This window comes from Ranitomeya imitator, chromosome 1 (genome assembly GCF_032444005.1).
Source record: "Ranitomeya imitator isolate aRanImi1 chromosome 1, aRanImi1.pri, whole genome shotgun sequence".
In the NCBI taxonomy this organism is placed as follows: Eukaryota; Metazoa; Chordata; class Amphibia; order Anura; family Dendrobatidae; genus Ranitomeya; species Ranitomeya imitator.
Window position 1 is genome coordinate 1,161,734,086 of NC_091282.1, and position 22,803 is coordinate 1,161,756,888.

The 22,803-nt window shown below is 50.8% G+C and overlaps 1 protein-coding gene across 1 annotated transcript in view; it reads right to left on the reverse strand.

The window, feature by feature from the left end:
* Positions 1-18,939, reverse strand: part of STIM2 (stromal interaction molecule 2) — a 140,631-nt gene extending 121,692 nt beyond the window's left edge. The window contains exon 1 of the mRNA XM_069744635.1: positions 18,617-18,939. Coding sequence (XP_069600736.1) covers positions 18,617-18,836 — 220 coding nt within the window. The 5' untranslated portion in view covers positions 18,837-18,939. The remainder of the gene's footprint in view (positions 1-18,616) is intronic.
* Between the last annotated feature and the right edge of the window lie 3,864 nt (positions 18,940-22,803).

A 22,803-nucleotide genomic window follows, 5' to 3' on the forward strand; every position in this document is an offset into this window, starting at 1 on the left:
CCACGTCAGACACGGAGCAGCACTAGAGAATGAGACATCTACATTTATCACTTTAAAAACCAGAAGAGGAGGGTTATCCCGAGGACAGCGGGAGACCAGGCAAAAAGGCTTTCATCTGTGCCGCATACACTGGCAGAAAGTAACATTTATTCATCTGCTCTGCTTGATATGTCATACACCGGCCTCTGCGCTTTGTGTGGGTGCACCGCAGTATACAGAATATTACTGCCACTTGTTATATGTGAGGAGGGCGCAAGTACCGTACATTCCTTTTCTGGGGCAGTGAAAAGAATGACATTTAGCGTAAAGGCTTTATGCATCACGTGCAAGACACTTTTCCTAATAAGTAAAATTATTTGGGTACCACAAGGAGTACCACGGATTGCCGTAAACCTCCTTAAACTCTATGCAAATGCTACTGCCATCCCTAGTTTAACAGGTGTAAATCACTCTGCCAACACTTTCAGCTAGGCAACCCTTCCACCCCGCCAAGGATTTCAATTTGGCATCTGATCCTTAACCCAGTAGATAACGGGAGCTACTAGATTCTTCACGGTTATGCTGGATCGCTCCCCACGATACCATAGAGAACTGGAGCTACTGGCCTCTTCCCGGTTATTCTGGATCATTCCCCACGATACCGTAGAGAACTGGAGCTACTAGACTCTTCACGGTTATGCTGGATCGCTCCCCACGATACCATAGAGAACTGGAGCTACTAGCCTCTTCCCGGTTATGCTCGATCATTCCCCACGATACCGTAGAGAACTGGAGATACTAGACTCTTCCCGGTTATGCTGGATTGTTCCCCATGAAACGGTAGAGAACTGGAGATACTAGACACTTTCCGGTTATGCTGGATTGTTCTCCATGAAACCGTAGAGAACTGGAGGTACTAGCCTCTTCCCGATTATACTGAATTGCTTCCCATGATATCGTAGAGAACTGGAGCTACTAGACTCTTCCCGGTAAAATTATTTGGGTACCACAAGGAGTACCACTGATTGCCGTAAACCTCCTTAAACTCTATGCAAATGCTACTGCCATCCCTAGTTTAACGGGTGTAAATCACTCTGCCAACACTTTCAGCTAGGCAACCCTTCCACCCCGCCAAGGATTTCAATTTGGCATCTGATCCTTAACCCAGTAGATAACGGGAGCTACTAGATTCTTCACGGTTATGCTGGATCGCTCCCCACGATACCATAGAGAACTGGAGCTACTGGCCTCTTCCCGGTTATTCTGGATCATTCCCCACGATACCGTAGAGAACTGGAGCTACTAGACTCTTCACGGTTATGCTGGATCGCTCCCCACGATACCATAGAGAACTGGAGCTTCTAGACTCTTCCCGGTTATGCTCGATCATTCCCCACGATACCGTAGAGAACTGGAGCTACTAGACTCTTCACGGTTATGCTGAATCGCTCCCCACGATACCATAGAGAACTGGAGCTTCTAGACTCTTCCCGGTTATGCTCGATCATTCCCCACGATACCGTAGAGAACTGGAGCTACTAGACTCTTCACGGTTATGCTGAATCGCTCCCCACGATACCGTAGAGAACTGGAGCTACTAGCCTCTTCCCGGTTATGCTCGATCATTCCCCACGATACCGTAGAGAACTGGAGATACTAGACTCTTCCCGGTTATGCTGGATTGTTCCCCATGAAACCGTAGAGAACTGGAGATACTAGACTCTTCCCGGTTATGCTGGATTGTTCCCCATGAAACCGTAGGGAACTGGAGATACTAGACACTTTCCGGTTATGATGGATTGTTCTCCATGAAACCGTAGAGAACTGGAGGTACTAGCCTCTTCCCGATTATACTGAATTGCTTCCCATGATATCGTAGAGAACTGGAGCTACTAGACTCTTCCCAGTTATTCTGGATCATTCCCCACGATACCGTAGAGAACTGGAGCTACTAGACTCTTCACGGTTATGCTGGATCGCTCCCCACGATACCATAGAGAACTGGAGCTTCTAGACTCTTCCCGGTTATGCTCGATCATTCCCCACGATACCGTAGAGAACTGGAGCTACTAGACTCTTCACGGTTATGCTGGATCGCTCCCCACGATACCATAGAGAACTGGAGCTTCTAGACTCTTCCCGGTTATGCTCGATCATTCCCCACGATACCGTAGAGAACTGGAGCTACTAGACTCTTCACGGTTATGCTGAATCGCTCCCCACGATACCGTAGAGAACTGGAGCTACTAGCCTCTTCCCGGTTATGCTCGATCATTCCCCACGATACCGTAGAGAACTGGAGATACTAGACTCTTCCCGGTTATGCTGGATTGTTCCCCATGAAACCGTAGAGAACTGGAGATACTAGACTCTTCCCGGTTATGCTGGATTGTTCCCCATGAAACCGTAGGGAACTGGAGATACTAGACACTTTCCGGTTATGCTGGATTGTTCTCCATGAAACCGTAGAGAACTGGAGGTACTAGCCTCTTCCCGATTATACTGAATTGCTTCCCATGATATCGTAGAGAACTGGAGCTACTAGACTCTTCCCGGTTATGCTGGATCGTCCCCCGTACCATAGAAAACTGGAGCTACTGGACTCTTCCCAGTTATGCTGGATAGTTACTCATGATATCGCAGAGAATTGGAGCTACTAGCCTCTTCCCGGTTATGCTGGATTGTTCCCCATGATACCATAGAGAACTGGAGGTACTGGCCTCTTCCCGATTATACTGAATTGCTTCCCATGATATCGTAGAGAACTGGAGCTACTAGACTCTTCCGGGTTATGCTGGATCGTCCCCCATACCATAGAAAACTGGAGCTACTAGCCTCTTCCAGGTTATGCTGGATTGTTCCCCATAATATCGTAGAGAACTGGAGCTACTAGACTCTTCCCAGTTATACTGGATTGTTCCCCATGATACCGTAGAGAACTGGAGCTACTAGACTCTTCCCAGTTATGCTGGATTGTTCCCCATGATATCGTAGAGAACTGGAGTTACGACTCTTCCCGGTTATGATGGATCGTCCCCCGTACTATGGAAAACTGGAGCTACTGGACTCTCCCCAGTTATGCTGGATAGTTCCTCATGATACCATAGAGAACTGGAGCTATGAGACTTCTCGGTTATGCTGGATCGTTCCCTATGATACCAAGCTACCAGCAAAATAAGGACACCATTCCAAGGCTCTTAGCCTGCCATAGACCTCAGTTAGGTTAAGACGTGGCACCCCAGAAACAAGGACCAGGACTACACTGGAGGCAAACCTGGCACTATTCTTTACAACAAATTACCCAAAAAGGTAAATACGCCCCATATTAAGGAATGTAATAAAACATGACTTCATGAATCTCAATTTAAAAAATTGGTCAATAAAATTAAAATTTGCTAACATGAGCCTGTATTATGCATTTTGCTTGCAAGCAGAAATTCTAAATTGAAGATTCCTACCTCTTATATTGGCTATCCTAATTAATTTTTAAGAACACTGACTGGTCACGGCTGCAGTCTGTGGCTCCACAATACATCCTAAGGTAAGTATCATGTTCTTGCAGCACATCAAAACATTTCACCTCACATGCTTCCTCAGGGGGCTGGGGATATAATAATGGAGTTAGGTAGGAATCTCCAATTTAGGAGTTTGTTTGCAAACAAAATAAATAATACAGGATCACTTTGACAAATTTTATTTTTATTTACCACTTTTTTTTTATTGAGATTCAATAAAAGTCATGTTTTATTACATCCCTTAACATAGGGTGTATTTACCTGTTTGGGTAACTTGCTGAAAATAATTTTCCATCTCTAAAGAAGAGTTTACCCTTCTTTGTTTCTTTAAAACCTGGCAGCAGGCTCTTTATTATTAGAGGGAGAGTCCTTATGGTAAGCACTGTCCATCCTTTTTCGTGGAGGAAGTCAGCAAGCATGGGAAGTGATACAAATATCAGTCACTCTTTCATCAAGTTACACAAGTCTCTTCCTACTTTATATCTGGTTTCCATTGAATTCTTACTCCCACTGCTCTAAGTGTACAGTTTGCGGGGTCACGGCATCCCCGATAATCTTCCTGAATGTTTTGAGCTTTATCTGGATCAGAAACTGTAAGAACGTCCTGGCTGATAAGTAAAAGTCAGCTGTCAAGTGCAACAAATGTTGGGGTCTAAGGAAGTGGCCGTGCCAAGACATTCTTCTAAGGAACTTAACTTTAACTCTTCAATGTACCCACGTACTCCAGCAAAGGGTTAATGCCACCAGGCTTATATGACACTGACAGCGCCCTGTGCCCTCAGATGCCATTCTCACCATTCTTGCTAAAAGTCAGGTAACAGAGATCCGGAGGAAAACACTGCGCCGTGAATGAAGCCTCAGTGTGTTTCTTGCACACTGGCCAGGACAGAGGAAATGCAGGACGAGGACCCTCACAGACGATGTGCGGACCGGCATACAAACAGCAGCTTGGAAAGCCTTTCCTGATCTCATTTCCACCTCATTCCGGTCTGTTGTCTCCCATAGCCGCACATTGCCCCATCCCCAGATTGGACGCTCCCTTCTTTACATAAACACTTATTTTTAGTAAAAGTAACTACAAGAAACCCAAGAAATGGAAGAAGCTCAGAGGGAAACAGCCAGCAATCTCAACATGTTTCTCTTAGCCATTACATGTCTTCCTTATAAAATAATTGTGCTCCCCTGGAAATAGTGAAATAAAAGGGCTATGCCGACCCCAGAGACACCCCCGGGACTAAAACATGCAAGAAGCGGAGCAGCCAAGATACCAAAGATCTATATCAAACATCAAAGGAGATGGAGGTTATAGAATATACAGTCATGGCCAAAAGTATTGACACCCCTGCAATTCTGTCAGATAATACTCATTTTCTTCCTGAAAATGATTGCAAACACAAATTATTTGGTATTATCTTCATTTAATTTCTCTTAAATGAAAAAAAACACAAAAATAATTGTCCTAAAGCCAAATTGGATATAATTCCACACCAAACATAAAAAAGGGGGTGGACAAAAGTATTGGCACTGTTCGAAAAATCATGTGATGCTTCTCTAATTTGTGTAATTAACAGCACATGTAACTTACCTGTGGCACCTAACAGGTGTTGGCAATAACTAAATCACACTTGCAGCCAGTTGACATGGATTAAAGTTGACTCAACCTCTGTCCTGTGTCCTGTGTCCTTGTGTGTACCACATTGAGCATGGAGAAAAGAAAGGAGACCAAAGAACTGTCTGAGGACTTGAGAAACCAAATTGTGAGGAAGCATGAGCAATCTCAAGGCTACAAGTCCATCTCCAAAGACCTGAATGTTCCTGTGTCTACCGTGCGCTGTGTCATCAAGAAGTTTAAAGCCCATGGCACTGTGGCTAACCTCCCTAGATGTGAACGGAAAAGAAAAATTGACAAGAGATTTCAACGCAAGATTGTGCGGATGTTGGATAAAGAACCTCGACTAACATCCAAACAAGTTCAAGCTGCCCTGCAGTCCGAGGGTACAACAGTGTCAACCCGTACTATCCGTCGGCATCTGAATGAAAAGGGACTGTATGGTAGGAGACCCAGGAAGACTCCACTTCTTACCCAGAGACATAAAAAAGCCAGGCTGGAGTTTGCCACAACTTACCTGAAAAAGCCTAAAACGTTTTGGAAGAATATTCTCTGGTCAGATGAGACAAAAGAAGAGCTTTTTGGGCAAAGGCATCAACATAGAGTTTACAGGAGAAAAAAAGAGGCATTCAAAGAAAAGAACACGGTCCCTACAGTCAAAAATGGTGGAGGTTCCCTGATGTTTTGGGGTTGCTTTGCTGCCTCTGGCACTGGACTGCTTGACCGTGTGCATGGCATTATGAAGTCTGAAGACTACCAACAAATTTTGCAGCATAATGTAGTGTGAGTGAGTGTGAGTAGTGAGCCCAGTGTGAGAAAGCTGGGTCTCCCTCAGAGGTCATGGGTCTTCCAGCAGGACAATGACCCAAAACACACTTCAAAAAGCACTAGAAAATGGTTTGAGAGAAAGCACTGGAGACTTCTAAGGTGGCCAGCAATGAGTCCAGACCTGAATCCCATAGAACACCTGTGGAGAGATCTAAAAATGGCAGTTTGGAGAAGGCACCCTTCAAATATCAGGGACCTGGAGCAGTTTGCCAAAGAAGAATGGTCTAAAATTCCAGCAGAGCATTGTAAGAAACTCATTGATGGCTACCGGAATCGGTTGGTCGCAATTATTTTGGCTAAAGGTTGTCCAACCAAGTATTAGGCTGAGGGTGACAATACTTTTGTCTGGCCCATTTTTGGAGTTTTGTGTGAAATGATCAATGTTTTGCTTCATTCTCTTTTGTGTTTTTTCATTTAAGACAAATTAAATGAAGATAATACCAAATAATTTGTGTTTGCAATCATTTTCAGGAAGAAAATGAGTATTATCTGACAGAATTGCAGGGGTGTCAATACTTTTGGCCATGACTGTGTGTGTATATATATCTCCACTAGATGGTGGCCCGATTCAAATGCACCGGGTATTCTAGAATATGTATGTATATGTATGTATGTATGTTGCGCTGTGAGTGGTGTTTAAATCCCGCACTAATATCGCTGATTGGTCACGCCAGCTGACCAATCATCAAAGCGTGGCTCAAATCCCGCACCAATTCGCGGGAGGACTGCGCCTGTTGGGGGCACAGGATGTCGGGGTTTCTGGGCGCAGGATGTCGGGGTTTCTGGGCGCAGGATGTTGGAGGTTTGCACATGCTTGGCGTAGCCGCAGCTCTGCTCCCTGTTCCCGGCGCCCCTGCTTCTCACTCTGGCGCCTCTGCTCCCTCTCTCCGCACACGCAGGACTCCGGGTGCCCGCACACAATAGGTAGTCAAAGGCCGGCGTCCTCGCAGCCACTTCTACCCTCCACTCTTTGCCCTCTCCCGGTAACCAGCTTCCTCCCCGCCTCCCTCGCTCACCCGAGATGGTGCACGCACTGTCCAGACGCCTCCACGTTCCCACCTGGTCGGTAGTAGGCACACTCTCCCGCTCCTCTCTCCTGTACACGGCAGTGATGGTGGAGACCACACCCCTTCCCGGAAATCCTGCGTCGCTGATTGGTCGCGGCAGGCTGTCTAAGGGGCACTTCCGTCTTTCTGTCCCAGAAATCCCCGCGTTGTTGATTGGTCGCGGCAGGCTGGGCTCTGACCAATCAGCAACGCGGGGATTTCTGGGACAGAAAGACGGAAGTGCCCGTTAGACAATTATATATATACTAGATGGTGACCCGATTCTAACGCATCGGATATTCTAGAATATGTATTTATGTATGTATATAGCACAGGCCACGTAGTATATAGGAGCCATGTAGTATATAGCAGGTGGCCTGTGCTATATACTATGTGGCTGCTATATACATACATATTGTAGAATACCTGATGCGTTAATACAGGCCACGCAATATATAACAGTGGCCATACAGTATATAACACAGCCACGTACTATTTTATAATTATTATTATTTATTATTATAGCGCCATTTATTCCATGGCGCTTTACATGTGAGGAGGGGTATACATAATAAAACAAGTACAATAATCTTGAACAATACAAGTCACAACTGGTACAGGAGGAGAGAGGACCCTGCCCGCGAGGGCTCACAATCTACTATATAACACAGCCCACGCAGTATATAGCAGCTACGCAGTATACAAAACAGGCGACGTAGTATATAACACAGGCCACCCGGCGGGATCCACCGAAGCTCCGGCGATATGCGCGCGGCTGTCACCATCTTCCGTTCCCAGGATGCATTGCGAAATTACCCAGATCACTTAGCGGTCTCGCGAGACCGCTAAGTCTTCAGGGTAATTTCGTAATGCATCGCCAGGAACGGAAGATGGCGGCCGGCGCGAGCGGATCGTCGGACTACGGAGGTTTTATGTTTTTTTATTATTTTAACATTAGATCTTTTTACTATTGATGTTGCATAGGCAGCATCAATAGTAAAAACTTGGTCACACAGGGTTAATAGTGGCGGTTACGGAGTGCGTTACCCGTAGCATAACGCGGTCCGATACCACCGGCATTTACCCTGTGTGAGCGGTGACTGCAGGGGAGTATGTGGGCGCCGGGACTGCGGAGCGGCCATTTTCTTCCGGACTGTGCCCGTCGCTTGATTGGTCGCGGCAAAACAGCCACGACCAATCAGTGACTTGGATTTCCATGACAGACAGAGGCCGCGACCAATGAATATCCGTGACAGAAAGGACAGACAGACAGACGGAAGTGACCCTTAGACAATTATATAGTAGATATACAGTGCAGACCAAAAGTTTTGAAGCTCATCAAGAGAATGCCAAGAGTGTGCAAAGCAGTCAAAGCAAAAGGTGGCTACTTTGAAGAACCTAGAAAATAAGACAATTTCAGTTGATTCACACTTTTTTGTTAAGTCTATAATTCCACATGTGTTAATTCATAGTTTTGATGCCTTCAGTGTAAATGTACAATTTTCATAGTCATGAAAATACAGAAAAATCTCTAAATGAGAAGGTGTGTCCAAATTTTTGGTCTGTACTATACACTAATATATATATACATATACATATACACACATTATATTTTTATTTTTTTTAAATGAACACCCCTTTAACCTGTTCTCAGTCAGAGGTGACCTTCCCTACCCGGTCTGACACTCAGTCATCATTCACATATTGTACTGTGTGTATTCCTCCAGTACTAAGAAGTACAATTGTTCTCATGTAGTCACTAAATCAGGCCCTTTTAATCCGTTAAACGGCCAAGCCAATTTAAACCCTCATCAGCTACAAACTTTGGCGATGTTTCTTCTTATTGGGAAGCAGTCAGCCCTTCTTACAGTGGATGTAGCGGTATGGCTGCATAGGCGCTCGTCCTCCATTTAAAAAAATATGTTTCTTAGATGGATCCGATGTACCAGCCAATAGAAATCTAGTGTAGAAGCAAAATGCAAACTAGGCTGCAAGTGCACTGGGGGCGTGTCACATGGAGGAAGTGCAATGACACGCCCCCAGTGCACCAGTCAGCCTGATTTGCATATGACTTCTATGCTAAATTTCCCATGACTTGCACTTTGGACCTCTGCAAAAGAAAAAAAAAAATCCATTCCAAAAATTTAGGTCAACCAATGAGAGTTTGGGGGACACATTTCTGCCATCCAGCCTTATTGTCTGTGTTTTCCCCTCTTTCTGGAGAGTGTTAATTACATACTTTCTAACTTTCCCATGACTTTTCACAAATATTCTCCCGAAGGCAGATGTTCTTTTGGCGACGGCCATGACTTTAATCCTTCCTCCAGTCTGTAATTCTTGGATACGAACCAAGAGATCAATTAGGAAAATCGCTATGGATTATTGCAGCACCATTATATAATAGAAGGTGGCCCCTGATATAACACCCGGCCGTTACAGTGGAGAATATACTGCACTTCGTCCTTACAGGAAGGAGATCTACAACTTTCCAATATACAGTTTCACCATCTGCTTACTGTCAATGAATGAACATGGTGTATATCCGGAGGACCTGATCACAGCAGATCACATCCATCTAATCCCGAGCCCCGACTGCTGGTAGTCACCGGTAAGCACAAAACACATCCGTTTATGAAAAGAGAGAAAAATGGACGGACACTTAACGGATCCGTTTTGGTTATTAAAAAAAAAAAAACAGATCCAGTTGAAATCAGTATTTTTTTTTTTTTTTAAAGGCTGACAAAAGAGTTGTGTCTGCACCATGTTTTTGATTTCTGGTGGATCCGTTCTAATGGATGATTACCGGGCATGTGAACAGAGACTTAGCCTATTAAATATAAGAGAAGGACAGAGACAATGAAATGAGATTATGACTTACAGGCAGAACCGGGATGATGGTTTCAGTTCAGAGAGGTCAACACATTGGCAGGCGCCATGAATGCTGAGAAGTGAGGAAAAGGAAGTTCTAGCTCACATAGTGCTGGTAGAATACCAAAGGGAAAAAAAAAAACAGTCATTTTACAGAGAGTGCATTGTAAGCTACAGAGCACTAAATTTATAGTAGCGGTGGCCAACCATGACCTTTAAAGGAAAACGATCTTACAATCCATGCTGTCCAAACCAAGATCAAAGGCACGTATGGTTTTAGGTAAAACTATGAGAAGCTGAGGACTATAGGGAGAGATGAGGCTAGTCAGGCACCGATGCCAGCAGGCTTCTCCACGCTCCTCTGCAGGTGAGTGACAGGTCTCTCCCCATGAGCACCCGAGAGGGCAGTCAGCCCAGTGCGGTGACGAGCCGGGGCAGCACCAGACTCATCTCCGATCTCCCTATAGTCCCCGGGCCGCTTTTCCACTACATTTTTTTCTTAACCGCTTGGGCATTTCAGAGAAAAACATCCCTACCTGCAATAACGCCGCCAGACTGTGCAGTGTGCTGCCCTTACTTTGGCTCGCACAGGCTCCCTTCAAAGCTTTGTAATCAGCGGTATACACGCTTCAGAGACCGGATATTCATTAAAAATGGACCACACACCAGAAGGAAAACGTATGAAGTCATTTTTAAGATTTCTTTGGCTCCTCGTTCCCATCATACTGACAAAGGAATGAGGAGATCTTCACTCACACAACAAACATTAGCTCCAGACTGAAGGTTGGGGGTCTTTGGAGCCATTTATTACAGCAGCACAGACAAGTGATGCCATCACAAGTGCCCACTTTCTTGTCACAGGTCCAACCTTGGAAATACTGAGAGAAAAGCAGGACGTCGCCTTCCCTTCCTGCGGCCGTCAGCCCACACAAAGGAGAAGCCCGAGAACAAGGAGACGTTTCCACATCTACTTTAGGCCTCTTTCACACTTCAGGCTTTCTTTTTCCATCACAATGAGTCGTTTTATGAAAACAACGCAGGGGCGGACATATCATTGGTGCAACCTGTGCGGCCGCACAGGGGCCCAAGAGGTAAGGGGGCCCATTTCTACCTCCGAAACAGAGGTAAGGGGGCCCATTTCTACCTCCGAAACAGAGGTAAGGGGGCCCATTTCTACCTCCGAAACAGGTGCAATTTTGCATTTTTAGTAGCTCTTGAGCTGCAAAGCGTCCAAATATTTTTCTTGCACAGGGGCCCTTCTCTGTCTGTGTCCGCCAGTGAAAAAACGGATCCAGCAAGAGGTCACCGCTACCCAGGACTTAGGGTACCGTCACACAGTGGCATTTTGATCGCTACGACGGCACGATCCATGACGCTCCAGCATCGTAACAATATCACTCCAGCGTCGTAGACTGCTGTCACACGTTGCAATGTACGACGCTGGAGCAAAAATTTCATGACGTATGTGCGATGTAGAAGCCGTTGGTTACTATGCGCACATCGTATACAATATCGTGCACACCTTTGTTACACCATGCGATCATGCCGCCACAGCGGGACACTAGACGACGAAACAAAGTTTCAAACGATCTGCTACGACGTACGATTCTCAGCGGGGTCCCTGATCGCAGGAGCGTGTCAGACACAGCGAGATCGCTGGAACGTCACGGATATATCGCTGGAACGTCACGAATCGTGCCGTCGTAGCGATCAAAATGCCACTGTGTGACGGTACTCTAACAGAGCCAAGAAAGCCCAAGTGCACAATCTATTCTATAGCTATAGTAATGGGGCAGATTCATCAAACTGGTCCCAGTGATCAGTATAGCGGTCCCCAGGACCCCCCTCCAGTGGGGAGCACTTCATCTGTTGGGACCCCCTATCGGAACTGGAAGAAATATTCATTTTGCATTTACGCTGCTGTTAATATTTTACAAAAATGGATAATTGCACTCTACTATAATTACACCTATCTAGTGAGGCCACGTTACATCAACGGGTAAAATAACAGAGCACCGGAAATGTTGTACCGTCACTTACCCCTGTCCATTCCAGGAGGAGATAATAAAGGACTGGTCTGCTACACATTGCTTTATTTTGGTCCAATTTCAACCAGAACTTGAGCATTTTCCTTAAACAGAAAGATCCAAAAATCCTGTACAGGAATGTGTTCTATATGGGGAGGGGAGAAGATTTTAGCTGCAACTTCCTGTGCAGCTGAGACTGTGAAGGCCACTTCTCTTTCCATCAGTGATGTGTAACATCCTACATGTGGCAGCACCCCTGGGGCACAGATGGGGCGGCGGAGCCCCCCACCCGGGGCACAGAAGCGGCGGCAGAGCCCCCCCCACCCGGGGCACAGAAGCGGCGGCAGAGCCCCCCCCACCCGGGGCACAGAAGCGGCGGCAGAGCCCCCCCCACCCGGGGCACAGAAGCGGCGGCAGAGCCCCCCCACCCGGGGCACAGATGGGGCGGCAGAGCCCCCCCACCCGGGGCACAGATGGGGCGGCAGAGCCCCCCACCCGGGGCACAGATGGGGCGGCAGAGCCCCCCACCCGGGGCACAGATGGGGCGGCAGAGCCCCCCACCCGGGGCACAGATGGGGCGGCAGAGCCCCCCACCCGGGGCACAGATGGGGCGGCAGAGCCCCCCACCCGGGGTCACAGATGGGGCGGCAGAGCCCCCCACCCGGGGCACAGATGGGGCGGCAGAGCCCCCCACCCGGGGCACAGATGGGGCGGCAGAGCCCCCCACCCGGGGCACAGATGGGGCGGCAGAGCCCCCCACCCGGGGCACAGATGGGGCGGCAGAGCCCCCCACCCGGGGCACAGATGGGGCGGCAGAGCCCCCCACCCGGGGCACAGATGGGGCGGCAGAGCCCCCCACCCGGGGCACAGATGGGGCGGCAGAGCCCCCCACCCGGGGCACAGATGGGGCGGCAGAGCCCCCCACCCGGGGCACAGATGGGGCGGCAGAGCCCCCCACCCGGGGCACAGATGGGGCGGCAGAGCCCCCCACCCGGGGCACAGATGGGGCGGCAGAGCCCCCCACCCGGGGCACAGATGGGGCGGCAGAGCCCCCCACCCGGGGCACAGATGGGGCGGCAGAGCCCCCCACCCGGGGCACAGATGGGGCGGCAGAGCCCCCCACCCGGGGCACAGATGGGGCGGCAGAGCCCCCCACCCGGGGCACAGATGGGGCGGCAGAGCCCCCCACCCGGGGCACAGATGGGGCGGCAGAGCCCCCCACCCGGGGCACAGATGGGGCGGCAGAGCCCCCCACCCGGGGCACAGATGGGGCGGCAGAGCCCCCCACCCGGGGCACAGATGGGGCGGCAGAGCCCCCCACCCGGGGCACAGATGGGGCGGCAGAGCCCCCCACCCGGGGCACAGATGGGGCGGCAGAGCCCCCCACCCGGGGCACAGATGCGGCGGCAGAGCCCCCCACCCGGGGCACAGATGCGGCGGCAGAGCCCCCCACCCGGGGCACAGATGGGGCGGCAGAGCCCCCCACCCGGGGCACAGATGGGGCGGCAGAGCCCACCCCCGGGGCACAGAGGACAACAATGTAGACATGTACATGATACCAAACATAAAAACAAATAGTGAGCACATACTTAAAGACTGGCAATAAAGGAGAAAAAAACTACCATTAAAAGAGAAAGTGTAGAATACAGACGATAGTAAGCAGGTCTGCGGTGCAGACCTCATTCCCGTCAGCAGTAGCAGTGCGGTGGGCAATCTCAGCACTTCTGTGCACCAAGCCTTCATGGCTCCGTGCCTCACTACTGATCAACCCCTGCTCAACCACTTCAGGGACAATTTTCAATAAAAACAATGTATACTTACAGTTGAACAGGGGGCGCTTTTCCAGCTATGGAAGTAGCAATATTCCCGAGGTTGTGGGGCTTCACTTGACACTTGTGTAACGTGACCGCTGCAGTCCATCAATATACTATTAGAGAACATCTGCTCTGAAAAAATAGTTAAGGCTGAAGCCACTGAATGGCCATGCTGAGGTGGCCTCTACTTGCAGCGGGGGAGAGCACGGACCACCTGGGCCCTCTGAACTGTCAATGTTCAGGAGCACAGCGCCCCCAGTAAGCAGGAAGGGAGATGAACAATGAAGAGGATACAACCCCTTTAACGGCCAGTGAAAACCACACAACCATGAAAGAAAAAAAACAAGTGTAAGTGTAAAAGTCTCAGTAAGAAGTAATAGATGCCCCAATTAACCACTCACTGCCTGTAGCTCCCTTTCTGGTATAGAGTGCATACACACCTTCTGGGTTACCGTAATTGTTTCCAATCTCACAATCAAAACATTTTTCCTGAACACCTTATAAATCATTGAATAGAAGTTTTGTTTTAAAGTTTATCAAATTAGGACCTGACAACCAAAAACGTGTGGTGCCCTCGCCATCCGAGCTTAAAAACACCGAGGGTCCTACAGATCATCATGTAATGAATGGTATTGATGATGATCCTCTGGTGACCCATCCTGGAGATCTCTACCAGAACTATTGCTATTGTCAATATGTTCCATGCTTGGACTGTGCACCACAGAAATCAGTAAGAAATCCATGGGTCGGAGATTAATCGTAGATGGTTTGGCCCAGGATTTACCAAACCTTCTGCTCCTTAGTCAGGAACACTAGGAAAACAAAGAAAGGTTTTTCAGTTCCTCTATTTTCAGGAACTGGTCCAGTGACTCCCGGAGCTGATCTGGCTCATCAATATGAAATGTCAAACAAGAAAATTTTGGGGTAAAAAGAGTATTCCCATCACAAAGCCGGTTGTGTCTGTACAACGCAACTATAAGGCTGGACAGGCTGCTCATAGAACGTCACCCAATGTGTGGGCTCAAATCATGGCTCATGCAGAACCCAGAAATACCTGCTCCTATCAGGAGATTTGGAAGCGTTGAAAGCCAAGCGATCGCCCTATGACATCCCACAAATGACGCCCTACAGCCAAGCGATCGCCCTATGATTTCCCAAGCGTGACGCCCTACAGCCAAGCGATCACGCTATGATTTCCCACGCATGATGCCCTACTGCCAAGCGATCGCCCTATGATTTCCCAAGGGTGACGCCCTACTGCCAAGCGATCACCCTATGATTTCCCACGCATGATGCCCTACTGCCAAGCGATCGCCCTATGATTTCCCAAGGGTGACGCCCTACTGCCAAGCGATCACCCTATGATTTCCCAAGCGTGACGCCCTACAGCCAAGCGATCGCCCCATGAGTTCCCACGCATGATGCCCTACTGCCAAGCGATCACCCTATGATTTCCCATGTGTAACGCCCTACAGCCAAGCGATCGCCATGATTTCCCACACGTGACGCCCTACAGCCAAGCGATCGCCATGTGATTTCCCACGCATGATGCCCTACTGCCAAGAGATCACCCTATGATTTCCCAAGCGTGACGCCCTACAGCCAAGCGATTGCCCTATGATTTCCCACGCATGACGCCCTACAGCCAAGTGATCGCCATGTGATTTCCCACGCATGATGCCCTACTGCCAAGAGATCACCCTATGATTTCCCAAGCGTGACGCCCTACAGTCAAGCGATCACCCTATGACATCCCACGCATGATGCCCTACAGACGATATTTTTATATGATATACATAAACTTGTGCAACGTTGTAAAAAGATTACATATCTTCTAACTGGTCTAGAAAAAGAAAACAAAAAGCAGCACCAAAAGAAGACAGAGGGTGCAAAAAATCCTTCCAGGTATATACCAAACCTCATGCTATTGTCCAGAAAGATGAAGGCAGCACTCCAGTAGAAAAAATAAGAGTATTTTATTGGCCCATGTGCGACGTTTCAGTCAGTTGAGAAAGGTCCACACTTTGGACTGAAACGTCGCACATGGGCCAATAAAATACACATGGTAGCTCAGAGCCGCAATCACAATTCTGCTGGTTGGAACTGAAAACAGGAGCAGAAAATGTACTCAGACAAGTCGCAAAAGATGCACATACACCTTCAATCAGTGGCAGCTGAACCTGGCGATCTGAGGGGCACCAGCGGACCGCCTAAAGGTAGCTCCATACATACACAGTGCTCAGCACTCAGGGTTTACACTGCAATCATGGAAAAACTGGATTTTGATGAAAATCCCGACAAAGCCATTTACTATGTACTCCATATGGCCTCCGTCCCGGTACAATGGCCATACAGTCACTTTGGACTCCATCGGCCTTGAAACACTGAATGGCTCAGTTTTTGGGAAACCCAATGGCAACACAGTGGGGATTTATTTTTCTCCCATTGCAGATTTTTGAGAAAGAAGGATTGGGCATTTCCATTTCAAGAGACCCAACGTTTTTGTTCTTGGGAAGAAAAGCCACTGCAGGTGTCTGACCTCCCTCTCCCCATGCAGAACACTTGCGCGCTAGTGATGAACGAACGTGCCCGGATATGGGATTATCCAAGCATCGGGAGCTAACAGACTATCTTGGGAGTGCTTGAGTACTATGTCCCAGCCCCCACGGCTGTTCGACCGCCACAACACAAGCAGGTGTTGGGACTCACACATAGTATTCGAGCACACTGAAGACACTCGGTCAGCATCTGAGCATGCTTAGATAACTCCTCATCTGAGGACGTTCGCTCATCACTAATGCACGATCGACCACAATGAGGATCCATGTATATGTGGGGGAATGGGCAACCGTGAGGGATTGTTTATTTGGCCCATGGGGTAATCAGTGGCACACAGGAGGCAAGCAGGGTCTGTAGACGTGATGGCACAGGCATCTGAAGGTTAGGCCATGCGCACTATACCTGAAACTCAGGAAAGCGAGGCCGGACACGTGACGACCCCACTCACCTCCCGCAGTAAGCAGAGCTGGATTACTCCACAAGACATTGAAACTTCCGGCAGAATTGAGACCGCAGCTCTGGAGTATAATACAGGCTGTAAGGTAATGCAATATATACATAGCGGCTCAGATACGTATGTACATGGCTTCTATATGTAATCCCATGGAGGACGGCAGCGCCGTGTCCAGACGCTCAGCACTGTCCCTGGGAAACCTAATCATCCGCTTCCTCATTCCACTAGGAGGATGCTGACAATTACAGCACCGATGACAAAGGGATTGCCTGAGAAGGAGGAATCCTGCACACGGGGAGCCCGGGAAGCCCCCAATATCCATCCCCTCCAGCACTCCGGATGGGCAGCAGATTGCTGAATACCGCAGTGCCGCTGCGTCCCCCTATGCAGTGCTGCGTCCCCCGCAGATGCTCCGCCACCGAGACGCAGACTAATAATAAAGGCGCTGCATCGCTCAGTCATCAAGGAAAACACGGGAAAAGCCATTCCTACAGCAGGAAGAGCAGGAGACAGGGAGAGCCATGCTGCACTCACAGGAGACCCCAGAATGTTATCAGGAGGGACAGCATTAAAATCTGATCTGCACAGGAGATTCCATTACACCGGCCCAAACATAGCAGCCGCCTCCTATTAGTGGCGCATTAGTAAAAATAAAGACGGAGCATCAGGGGGGATCATTAGGATGGGGGGGGATTAATGATTTTACCGGAGGGGCACAGACCGCCACATGGACAGGGCCAGACACCAAAAAGGGTGCGGGGTATGTGGGGGGGGGGCACATTGGGGTTAGGTGCCCGACCTAGGCTATGAGCACAATGGTGTTGTAGCCCCTCTAGGGTCAAATAGTTGCAGATGTCATCAATACCCTTGTGGTCTCCATGAGGTCAGATAATGCGAGCGGCCCATTTTCAGTTACCATCAGGGGTCAGTCCCCTCGGCCTGGAGGACACTGGGGTTAGCCCCCCGAGCCCCCGGCTATGAACACTCCTTAGATGCCATCATGTCCACCTCTGCCCATGTGCCGTGTTACACACAGATATCTGACCAATTTCTCACCAATCGGTTCCAGGACGAGATCCGCCAGGAAGAATCCGAGCAATCACAATGGCTGCATCAGAAGGGTGGGTGACGTCTGCCCGTTATAGGGCGGCCAGAAGACAAGCGCGGCCTCCGACCTCAGGGAAATCTGCGGCCGTCAGTCACCAATCTGATTGGACAGATCCGGTCATCATTCAGGACTTAAAAACTGCAGAGACTTTTCTCCACCACAGAAACATCGGATCCGGGAGTGAAAACCCCATATTGGCGGCACCATAGAAGAGGGCGCACAACTGTACGATCCAATGGCCCCAGTGACTGCGGCAGACCAGCAGCACCTCTATGGGCCCAGACCCCGCACACAGGACCAGCACAGGGGTCCCCACTGGGATGGGGCAATGTTTACAAACTGGCAGCAGCAAGACCCCACTGACCAGGCCCCCGACAAGACCTGACGCCTGCACCCAGCCTGCCAACACGGGGAGAGACCACCACACATGACATACCCAGGACCCCCCAACCACTCAGGCCCGGGACCCCCGACCACACATGACATGCCCAGGACCCCCCACCACACATGACATACCCAGGACCCCCAACCACTCATGACATGCCCAGGACCCCCCAACCACTCAGGCCCGGGACCCCCGACCACACATGACATGCCCAGGACCCCCCAACCACTCAGGCCCGGGACCCCCGACCACACATGACATGCCCAGGACCCCCCAACCACTCAGGCCCGGGACCCCCCACCACACATGACATACCCAGGACCCCCCAACCACACAAGCCCGGGACCCCCGACCACACAAGCCCGGGACCCCCGACCACAGGGGTCCGCACCAGCTCCCTCCGTCCCCGACTAGAGGACCTCACCTGCCAGCAGCTCCGGGGTATCCCGCCTCCTCCGCGCACCGTCCGCCTCACACACCGTGCACACCGAGACCGGGGGCAGCAGCAGCAGGACAGCGCCGAGCAGCGCCAGGCACACACCGGGAACCTGCCTCCAAGCCCCGGGAGCCCCATGCTTCTTCCGTCCGCCTGCCGCATCCCAGCTCCTCATGACTGCAGCCCGTGTAGCCGCCGCTTCGGTCATCACATCTCGGGCGCCGGGAACAACTCCGCTCTCACCCGTCACTCACACCCGCCGCCGCCACCGCGCGCGTACTCCCGGCTTTCACACACGAACGCGCCCATACACACGTCAGCAGTAGGGGCGGGGACACCGCAGTATATGGGCGTGGCATAGGAGCGTAGAATGCAAATACACGAGTGGGACGATCGCATGGAGTGGGCGGGGCTTAGTAGAGATACTGTCTGCTTGGCTGAAGGGAGTTGGAGGAGCTAGAGGAAAAAGGCGGGGCTGCGAAGGCTCCTGGGCGGTGCTCTAGAGGCTGCTGGGCGGTGCTCTAGAGGCTGCTGGGCGGTGCTCTAGAGGCTGCTGGGCGGGGCTCTGGAGGCTGCTGGGCGGTGCTCTAGAGGCTGCTGGGCGGGGCTCTGGAGGCTGCTGGGCGGGGCTCTGGAGACTGCTAGTCGGAGAGCTCTGTCATTGCCTCAGTTGGATGATGAGCGGGACTGCCGAGGTGACGCTGCTGCTGCTGCGGTTGAGTAATGGCAGCGGAAGGAGGTGTGAGAGGAAACATGGGCGGCTCCAAGACGAAACTACACCCTGATGACTGAGAAGTTCTGGGTCTACACAAACCGCAAGCGCTGGGGGTCACGGAAAAAGGCGCATGGAGCAGAGCAGTGCCCTCATACCACTGCCAGTCAGTGCCTTCTATGGAAACCAGTCACAGTGCCCCTGATTCCAGGACAGTCACAGGACCCCCACATCAGTGCCAGTCACAGTGCCCCTCATTCCAGGACAGTCACAGGACCCCCACATCAGTGCCAGTCACAGTGCCCCTCATTCCAGGACAGTCACAGGACCCCCACATCAGTGCCAGTCACAGTGCCCCTCATTCCAGGACAGTCACAGGACCCCCACATCAGTGTCATTCACAGTGCCCCTGATTCCAGGACAGTCACAGGACCCCACGTCAGTGCCCCTCATTCCAAGACAGTCACAGGTCCCCCACATCAGTGCCAGTCACAGTGCCCCTCATTCCAGGACAGTCACAGGACCCCCACATCAGTGTCATTCACAGTGCCCCTGATTCCAGGACAGTCACAGAACCCCACGTCAGTGCCCCTCATTCCAAGACAGTCACAGGACCCCCACATCAGTGCCAGTCACAGTGCCCCTCATTCCAGGACAGTCACAGGACCCCCACATCAGTGTCATTCACAGTGCCCCTGATTCCAGGACAGTCACAGGACCCCACGTCAGTGCCCCTCATTCCAAGACAGTCACAGGTCCCCCTCATCAGTGTCAGTCACAGTGCCCCTCATTCCAGGACAGTCACAGGTCCCCCTCATCAGTGCCTGTCAGTTCCCTCATTCCAGGACAGACTCAGGTCCCCCTCATCAGTGCCAGTGCCAGTCACAGTGTCCCTCCTTCCAGGACAATCCCAGGACCCCCACAACAATGCCAGTTAGTTCCCCTCATTCCAGGACAGTCACAGGACCCCCACATCAGTGGCATTCACAGTGCCCCTCATTCCAGGACAGTTACAGGACCCCCACATCAATGCCAGTCCCAGCCCAGGACCCCCACATCAGTGCCAGTCACAGTGCTCCTCATTCCAGGACAGTCACAGGACCCCCTCATCAGTGCCAGTCCCAGCCCAGGACCCCCACATCAGTGCCAGTCACAGTGCCCCTCATTCCAGGACAGTTACAGGACCCCCACATCAATGCCAGTCCCAGCCCAGGACCCCCATATCAGTGCCAGTCACAGTGCCCCTCATTCCAGGACAGTTACAGGACCCCCACATCAATGCCAGTCCCAGCCCAGGACCCCCATATCAGTGCCAGTCACAGTGCCCCTCATTCCAGGACAGTTACAGGACCCCCACATCAATGCCAGTCCCAGCCCAGGACCCCCACATCAGTGCCAGTCACAGTGCCCCTCATTCCAGGACAGTTACAGGACCCCCACATCAATGCCAGTCCCAGCCCAGGACCCCCACATCAGTGCCAGTCACAGTGCCCCTCATTCCAGGACAGTTACAGGACCCCCACATCAATGCCAGTCCCAGCCCAGGACCCCCATATCAGTGCCAGTCACAGTGTCCCTCCTTCCAGGACAATCCCAGGACCCCCACAACAATGCCAGTCAGTGCCCCTCATTCCAGGACAGTCACAGGACCCCCACATCAGTGCCAGTCAGTGCCCCTCATTTCAGGACAGGCACAGGACCCCCACATCAGTGCTCATTTTAGGACAGGCAGCACAGGACCCCCACTTCAGTGCCCCTCATTACAGTACCGGCACAGGACCCCCACATCAGTGCCAGTCAGTGCCCCTCATTTCAGGACAGGCACAGTATCTTCACAAGATCACTGTTACGGCTCGCTCCCACTTGCAATTAAATCGGACAAATGCAATCTGATTAAAATCAGGTTGTATTTGTACCAATTAATCCTATGCATCTGTTCTCAGTGGCGTTTTTTTCATGCTTTGATCGGATCATACGCACTTATACAATTCTATGGGTGCGTGTGAATCATCGTACTGCACTCAGATATCAACAAGTGCAGTGCGAGTCCCGCTGATGCCGGTAACAGAGGAGATGGAGAAATTTGTTTCTCCGTCTCCTCCACAGCTTTGCCGTGTTCCTCTTATGTGAGAAGATCGGAGCACTGACACTCGGGTCACACTCACAGAAGGGCGGGTGCCGAGTGTCATTAGCATATCACATCGGATGTGATACACTAGTGTGACTCCGGCCTAAGGCTAAGCACAGGGGCGGATTAGTATAGGGTCAATCTGGGCGGTAGCCCAGGGCCCAGTGGTGTGGGGGGGCCCTGGGCTACCGCTCAGATTGCCCGCTGCCATCAGGGCATTATTGCCCTGACTGGCTTATGGGCCCAGTGGGCAGAGGGGGCCCCGTCTCGTCTGCTCACCGGGCCCCTACCGGCGCTGCGGCAGTTTCACCTATTGACGTGCGGGCGCATTAACAACAGCCGCCAGCCAATTGGAGGCTGGCAGCTGAAGTCGGCCGCAGGCGCAGCGCACATGTCGCCAGCGTCTGACGTCATTGTCAGTCGCTGGCGAGTGCGCGCTGCTGGAGGGAGCTCGCCGCTGGAGCGCATAGGTCAGGTGAGGAGAACTCTGGGTTTTTTTGCTAATGACAATCCGGGGGGCCCAGGTGGGCCAGAATGCTGGTCACTCTCTGTGGGCAATATGCTGGACACACTAGGGCAGATTGCTGGTGGACACACTGTATGGGGGCAATGCTGGAGACACTGGGGCAGATTGCTGGACACACTGTCTGGGGGCAATGCTGGACACACTGGGGGCAATATGCTGGAGTCAGACACTGGGGCAGATTGCTGGACACAGTCTGGGGGCAATGCTGGACACACTGGGGCAGATTGCTGGACACACTGGGGCAATATGCTGGACATACTGGGGGCAGGACTGGAGACATGGGCAGAATGTAGATACGGGGCAGAATGAAAGACATGGGGCAGGATTGGATCATGGGGCAGGATGGAGACAGATGGGTCAGGATGGGGAGATCATATGGGGGCAGAATGGATACTCAATAGTGCAGGATGCGAGAACATATGGCTGGAGCCAGGAATGAGACACACGGGGCCGGGATGGGGAATATTATTACCATAGGGGCTAATTAAGGGATATTATTACTGCAGTGATGTATTTTTTATTTTTTAAGTATACTGTTTTAAATGGGGGGGGGGTCCTGTTTCTGTGCAGAGTGACACTATATCGCCTTTTTTTCATCATGTGGTGTAATGTAGAAGTTGTGAAAAATTAAGTAATGTGTTCTGCAAGCGGAGCTTGAGATAACTGTTATTTCCTGCAGAAACGAGTTATTATTATTATTATACATTTTTATAGCGCCATTTATTCCATGGCGCTTTACATGTGAATACGGGGCAAATATAGACAAATACATTAAACATGAGCAGATAACAAGGCACACGAGTACATAA